The sequence below is a fragment of the Solanum lycopersicum genome, chromosome 9, assembly GCF_036512215.1.
Source record: "Solanum lycopersicum chromosome 9, SLM_r2.1".
In the NCBI taxonomy this organism is placed as follows: Eukaryota; Viridiplantae; Streptophyta; class Magnoliopsida; order Solanales; family Solanaceae; genus Solanum; species Solanum lycopersicum.
The window spans coordinates 1054960-1063366 of NC_090808.1; the positions used below are offsets into that span (position 1 = coordinate 1054960).

The 8407-nt window shown below is 32.0% G+C and overlaps 1 protein-coding gene across 1 annotated transcript; it reads right to left on the reverse strand.

Annotated features, from left to right (window-relative positions):
- On the reverse strand, positions 1–5120 carry LOC101244802 (polysaccharide lyase family 6 protein). Its single transcript, NM_001347130.1, is given in 5 exon segments — positions 1–488; positions 2247–2315; positions 2451–2661; positions 2742–3093; positions 4718–5120. Coding segments are annotated over 5 exon segments (1089 nt in total). The 5' UTR covers positions 4956–5120; the 3' UTR covers positions 1–269.
- Positions 5121–8407: the final 3287 nt, after the last annotated feature.

Consider the following 8407-nt stretch of genomic DNA (forward strand, 5'->3'; position numbering starts at 1 on the left):
TTTACCTGCCACCAACTTCATTGAATAAACAAATTGGTTAAGGTTCACACCAAAGAGGCTAAAAGTATGAGATTTTTTAGGATTTTTTTCTTACTTCAATGATTGTAGTTTATGTTTAACATAATACATAGATATAATGACAACAATAGACAAGAGATGATAGCAACAACAAATCGATGATAAACGACGTTGTAGTAGTATATGCTTTACACGTTGAAGCTACCGTCTCTGTTCATGTACGTTATCCTAAACAGCTGGAGAAAGGCTGATCAATTTGGCCGCGGAATACACTGCCATCCTGTACAATGTTGAAGGTAGTGTTTGAGATCATCGCTGGGACGTTCAACAGTCCAGGTTTGGTAGAACTCAGATGGATTGAAGACGTTATTTTCGCTGCAAGTAGACAATAAACCAGCCTGAGTTCCACAAACAAACAAGTCATCTTCAGATTTAATGCTACCAGTACATGCTTCTTCCTTATCAGCTGCCTGTAGGATGACATAAAGAGCCAGTTAGGTAGTGAAAGAGACTAAGAGATCATTAAAGGTTAGCAATTTAAGAGTTGATGGTACATAAGCAAAGAAAATTTCAAACATCAATAAGTTGTTGTTTAGAATATATGCGACAAAGACGCTTTAAAAGTGCACCCACAGGTGTGGCATAGTGGTCAACGAAGTGCGTGAGAACCATGAGTTCTTCGGTTTAAATCCAAGCAAAGACAAAAAGAAAAAACACTACATGATTTCTCCTCATAGGTTCCTAGTCTTGGTGGATAAAGGTGACAGACATCCCGTGGATTTAGTCAAGGTGTGTTCAAGTTGGCTTGGACACCATGGTTATCAAAAAAAAGACGCCTTAAAAGTTCCGTGAGCTTTCCTTACATGACTTCCACTTCCATTAATAATTTTGATACAAATATGAAGCATCTAGGCCCCTAATAAGGGCCGAAAGGGTGTTCTATACAACTGGCTGATAGAGACTGGATAACCACCACAAAGCCATGTGCCATATATGGAAAAAGGGGAGAATGAAATGCCTCTTTCTCTAACTGTCCCACTTTGACATTTTGGAGGGAGGCATTGAAACGAAGAAAAACACACGTATAACTAAATGCATATACGGAACTACGAAAGAAATTTAAAGGAAGATTGATATGGAACAGGAAGTTTTCAGCTCAAATAGAGATTACTTTACATTATCAGCATGATCACTAATTCTTTCAAATGGAAAAGCCAGCAAAAAAATTGTTATACAAAGGACATGCAATTGATCCTTCAATTAGGCTGTTGGTTCAATTGTTAAATATGATAATAAAATGGGTATGGAATGAGCTCGACGTTGGATTTTCTCAACTTACATCAAGTTCTTTTTCTCCAAATTTGACGACCAACCATAGTCCATAAGCATAGAAGTCCACTAGAAAAGAAGCAGTGATGAAGGAGAAGAAAGAGGGACAATTGTCCCGGACAAGATTATTCTGAGCTAGTCCAAAAACTAATATAAATATAACTAAAGAAAAAGGTGTCCAAGTCAGCTTGCGGGCACCTCGACTAATTCCACAGGGTACCTATTTATCCCTATGAATGCTTCCTCTATAAATGAAATAAAGGTAAGCCTAGGGTACGAACATGGCTCAATAGTGTCTATACAAAGCCCCTCTCTTCTTCGCTCTAAGTCTAAGGGGAAAACTGACCAGGCACATCAAGCACCTCTAAGATGGGTAGCATAAATGGGGGTGTTTCCAATTACCAGAAAGAGCAGGAAAATCTCAAAAAGTTGTGCCATCCCAAAGACTCATTGGAACCAAAGACGCTTCATCATTACAATTCATTCCCGGAGAAGCGCACACATGCTACCTTCTGTTGAATGACAAATAAGCTTTACCTACGAAACCTCAATCTCAACGTCAAAATCTCTGTTTTTTTATCATAATCACGAACAGACGGAATAGTTAAGTTAACCCACTTTCTTACCATAACACTCAAACAACAAGGATTGACACCACGGGCTATACTTTGTGACTCTATACAGGCACAGTTTACGTGAAGCACAAATAATTATAGATATTGACAATTACATTTGCAGTTTTGGATTTAAAGGTTAAGGCTGCTCAAATTTGCTGTGCAATTCAAGTTGCTGTTAAGAGAACGAATTGGTAAATTTTTGCATTAAAGAAAAACATAGATGATCATCACATAGTTTTGGAAGCAAAATAAATACTCCTAAGTATTAGTTAGTAGATTTACCTTCTCTGTTAGATATTTGAAGGCCACCTTTTTTTGTCCAGCTTCATATATATTGCATTGTGAATATATCTGACACGAGAGATAATTAAGTCATCAATAATAGCAGAATGGACAAATATTACTGAATTTACACAACGCTATATCCCTTCCCTTCAAAAAGACGAGGGAGAAAGAGAGGAAGATGTTGCTAAAAAGCAGTACTACCTGTGATTCTACACTAGCGCAAACAGCATAAATTCCCCAGTTCCTAGTGTAGTTATTGTACAAATGTACTTTGGCAAACCTAACACGAGGATGCCGCTGTCTAGTTCCGTCAAAAAAACAATGGTGAATGGTGACCCTCATACATCTGTCACCACAATTAGAAGAATCTCCTCCAATAAGCATTGTTTTGTCATGCTTTGAAAAGTGACACCTGGTTGCAAATACAACATTCAAGATAAGAAAAATATAGATGTCATAACAAAGATATCTGATAATGCTGATTCAGCTGACCTAGAAACAGTAATATCTGTGCTCTCTTTTGTGATGTCAATTAAACCATCGTCATAGTCGCTAAGGCTACAACGATCTATCCAAATATGCCTCGATTTTGGTTTAATCTGAATGCCATCAACATCATGTCCTCTACCTCCCTCAAACTCTAGATTGCAGATAATAACATGTTCACATTCTTTCAACCTCAACCCTTTCCCAGTGAGTTTGATTTTTTGGCCTCGCCCGTCAATAGTTTTGAAAGAGGACACACTCAAATGAGAACGGAGCTCAATAGTCCCTGAAACTTCAAAGACGATCCACAAAGGTTCTTTTTTACGACATCCATCTCGAAGTGATCCTGGCCCATCATCTACAATAATATGAGAAAGATAAGTCCAATAGTATTATGAGAGGCACAGAACAATCTAAGATAATCACATAAGTGGGGTCTGGGGAGGGGAGGGGAGTGTACGCAGACCTTACCCCTACCTTGGGAGGTAGAGAGGCTGTTTGACACTCGGCTCAAGGAAAGACGTGGGACAGAAAACATGAAAGATAAGGAAGGCAAGAGTAAAAGCAGAGAGGAACCTGCTCATGTTCATAAGCAGGCCATAATGCTGTTAGCTGGCTTTGCAGAGAAGAATTTCCATCTTAATACACATCATCCTAACAAAGGGAAAGCCAAAGGATTTCGTTCATATCCATTATCTGGTTTTTTAAAACAAATGGTATAGAATGACAAGTAATTAATTAAATGGACTTTGACTGCACATGTGCAAGGATCGCGATACTTGAATGAGGCCAGGGATGAATCAAAACATTAATCTTCATTGGTGATACCTCCTATTTTTTATGAAAAGAATGGATCTTTTTCTCGAAAGATCAGAAATAAGAGTATTAAGATGCGTGTACGCACATTAGATTTGCGAACTCAATTGATCCAATCTAGAGTACAACCTATTCAGACGGTACCACAGATAGGAAAACTTATGAGCAAACGAAAAGGAAGGATAGATATGTTGTCCAATAATAAGGCATAAGTAATTAAAGTTGTCTCAGAAAACCTTATATGAGTTTATGCATATTCACCGGTCTGTAAGTGTGACAATATGATGAAAAAGGAATGAATAAATCTAAAATGGGAAGTTGCCTTGAATGAATCTACTAGTACAACGCGAACTTAGCTACTTCATCAAAAATCAATGCATATTTAGCTAAGAATAACACACAATAAAGACAATGGTCCATATAGACGATAACAAGAAGTCCAGATTAAACAACTCTCGGGTAAAAGTGTGAGATACAGAGTCACCTGATTTGCCTTAATAGGAAATCTTTTAGCATTACTGAAGCGGACATGAATATACGACAAATGGTGATAAGAGAGCATTCTAATAGCTAATCAGAACTAATTTAGAATCTAGACATATAATTGATCGATCAGACGAAGTTTTTATCAAGGTAGAACAACTTAAAGAAGAGGAAAGCTAGTCCATGCTGTGTCAAACCAATTCAAAAGATTTCTCTCAACCAGCCAAACTACTTACGAACAACATCAAAATCCAAAAGCAAACACTTTTCGCAGCATTTTCGAAAGACAAGAAAAATCCTGCCCTTCCCAACTCAAAATAGCACACATAGATGTAATTTACAGCAACAGATCCAAACAAGTTAGAGTCAGCTATATGAGTCCTCTCTATTACATTTTAAGGTCAAGCATTGTGTAACTTACAACAACAACTATACTTCAATCCAAAACAAGTTAGAGTCCGCTATACGAATCCTCGCTATCCCATTATAGCTCAAAGCATAGTATAACTTACAAACTACACCTCAATCTCAAATCAAACAAGTTCGTGTCATCTATATAAATCTATCACTATTCCATTAAACCCCAAAATATAAAAATAACACACACACCCATTACAACAACCAATTCAACACATACCCAAAAGAAGAAACGAAATTAAAATTAAAATTAGAATCAAACTAACCATTAAGATTAAGAACTTGATAAACATGACCATCACGACCACCAATGGAAGAACCACCAAAACCCTCAGCTTGACCAGCAAGACCACGCAGATTGGAATCAACATTAGCATAAGGCAAAGCTATACCCATCTGGGTATTTTGGGTTTGTTGTGTAGGTACAAAAAATGGGGGACCTTGTTGATTATGATGATGATGATGATGTTTACTGTGAGAGAAACGGCCATGGTGGTTCCCCATTTAATACACTATTACTATCACTAGTAACTCATAGTATTGATTATTATGATGTTTAACGCCAAAAAGATTGAAACTTTTTTTTTCCATTAAAACTCTCACTCTCTTTCTTGTCTCTCTATCATTCTTGAAACTGAAACCTTGCCACACTCTTTCCGTGACTAGCTCGACTTAAAAGATAAATATTTTATTTTTATTTACAAGGAATTTGAAATTTGAAAGCTTCGATATAAAAGTCTATAATTTAAATTATTGGGTTACTCCGAAGGATAAGGGAGTATATTTTGAAGGTGTTGATTCACGATATACTTCACACACTTTGCGTATTATTTATATAAAAGTTGATCTTATACTCTTTCTATTCACTTTTATTCGTAATTTATTTTTAAAAAATAATTTTTATTTTTACTTACGTATCAAGAGAAGGTAAAAAAAAATTTATATTTTACAGTTAACATTAGATACTATTCTTCGAATCTTTTTTTCAGTTTAGTAGAGATAGTATGATAAAAATATGCATATTAATAATTTTTTAACATAAATATGTTTAATTAAATATAACAAGTAAAAATAAATGATTGGAGTATATAATTGACATGCATATATAATTAATTCAGTTGGCTAAATATATGGTTAATGTCTTTATATACACATATATCTATCTAGTTTTCTATTTAGAAAGTTTAAAAAAAAAAAAAACAAGATCAAATATTATATTTACATAGTTTTAATTAGGATTATATATTGCATGTACAAAATTACAAAGTACCTTTTACGTCTTAAAAAAACTCAATATATATTTTTTTAAATATTTATATATAAAGAGACAAGTGAAACTTATACATATAAAGATAATAATATCCCTAATTATAACTTTCATATATCTATATATAAAAAAACAAGTAAAACGTATATATATAAAGAAACGAGCGAGATTTTGAAGAGAAAGGACAACTTCACTACAAAGCCCATAATATTGGAAAGAAAGTATTGGACTCGATTGAATAAAGCCCATATTATTTGGATTTTATCTAAAGAGCTTGTACTCTTGCGTAGTATTAGAGTGAGGTGAATAAAATGGATAGCATATTGTATTGGAGAAGGATGAATAAATGGAGGTTTGTGTGTGATTTGTTATGTGATAAGAATGTGTCGTTAAAATTTAAATTTTTTGTAGTCGGGTGAATAAATAGAGGCTTGTATTTGGTGTGTTATGTGGTAAGAATGTACTGTCAAAATAAAAATGTAAGTTTTATATATGGTTATCAAAAGTATTAAATTAAAATAATTATGTAACATATAGCCTTTTTACATTCATATTCCACTAAATAATTGCATTATATATTTCTAACTAATTTCACTTAACTGATACTAAATGAAAATCATATACTGCATTAGTATAATAATTTCGTTTAATTAATATTAAATTAATATCATATATTGTATTTAGATCAGTGAGGCTGATAACTTATTTCGGACCAAATGATCCCTTAGTCTAATAATGTAGCATATAAATAATCAGTGACAAAATTAAGATTCCTATAAAGAATTTTGAAGAAACAAATACATAACAAAAAATAAAAAAAGACATCCAATATCAATTATTCTTTCTATCTCAAACTTATGGGACACATTTCATTTCATTTAAAATTTGATCGAGAATTTACGCAAAAAATCTTCATATTTTTTGAAATAAAATTTATATATTTGTAATCTACGTAAAAAATAATATTAGTCACAATAATTATCAATTTAAAATATTTAAAAAATACATGAAAATATTACGATAAAAATAGACTAATCATTTAAATTTAGAAATTCAAAAAATTCTACATAAATTAGAAAGGAGAAAATAATATATACATAAAAATAATTTTTATCATATATATGTATAATTTTATAAAAAAAACAAATAAACCTCGTCAATCCTACCTACCTCCGCCTCGATCGTGGCATAATTGGAGTAATAATAAAATATAGAAAAGAAACCCACGAGTGGCCTTAAACAATGGCGGGCTTGACTGGCTGTTATATGCATTAATTAATTAATGTTCTTTTTTAATTAAAACTATTTTCACCATCCAAAAAGCCACATAATTAAACCTTTTCTATATTTGGATTTGGAAGTTTCTTTCAAGCATAAATTAGTCAAAAACTTGTTCACACTAGGTTAATTTAGTTTATTTTGATAAAAGATTTATTCCATTTAGATTATATTTTTCGTGATTTAAGTTCATAAGATGTATTATTTATATAGAATTTGAGTATTTATAAATATACTATTTGAGCTGATGTTATATTAAGATTCAAAATACACCTTTCATGTAAATCTGATTATGCTTAATAAAATTCTTTATTTTTGTCATTCTGATGTGGAATTTATCTAAGGTGGTCGATAATCAAAAGTTTTGCTAGCCTATTGTTACCATTTTTATGATACATTTGTTATTTTTGATTATTCTCAAACTCTCGATATTAAATTTGTAATTCACAAGTGAAGTATGAAGAAAATAAAATATATGTCACACCACCTTTATAGAATAGATAAATTGTTTTGGATAATTAGTAACTAACAATGACTCTCTCCATTTCATATTAATTGATTTTTGGAGGCATTTTTTCATTTTTCAAATTAACTTAATTGTTCAGTTTTTGAGATTACATTTAGAGTGTACTTTATTTTGTCCTTCATTTGGATTTCAATATTATGACTTCAATAAATTAGACAATAATTAATAAGAATAAAAATGAAAAAATATATATTCAATTTATGTCAAAGAACGTGAAACGCTTCAAAGATTCAATTAATATGGAATGAAAGGGAATAATGTTTATTGCCTATCTATCTATAAACCAATCATACAAACCATTTTCATCATTCAAAGAGCCATTATAAACCTTCCTTTTTATATTTGGAAGTCCCTTTCCAACATAAATAAGTAGTAAAAATTAGTCTGAAACTTGTTCACACTTGATAAAAGAAAGACTTCAAAGGTAAATTAGGCCCATGTTTTCCTATAGATTAGTTAATTTGGTTTATTTTGATAAAAGATTTATTCCCTCCAACCATATTTATTCATTTTCATTATTCTAAGTCGAGATATATATTGTTTGTTTTAGATCTAAGTTATTATGAATATATTTTTCGAGTTATGTCACATTGAGCCTCAAAAGGGCATGTTCTACGATAATTTGAATTGTGCTTAATAAAACTCTTCACTTCTTTTTCTCATTTTGATGTGAAATTCAATTTTCAGAAACTTGCTAACCTACTGTATATGAAATATTTTTCGTTTTGATTATTCTTAAACTCTCCAAAAATAAATTTAGTATGATTTCACAAGTAAAGTCTAAAAAGAGTAAGATGTATAAAATACAATTTTACTCTACCTTAATAAGATAAAAAAAATTTATTTTCGATAGATCTTCGACAACCTTCCTCCTAATAATTTTTA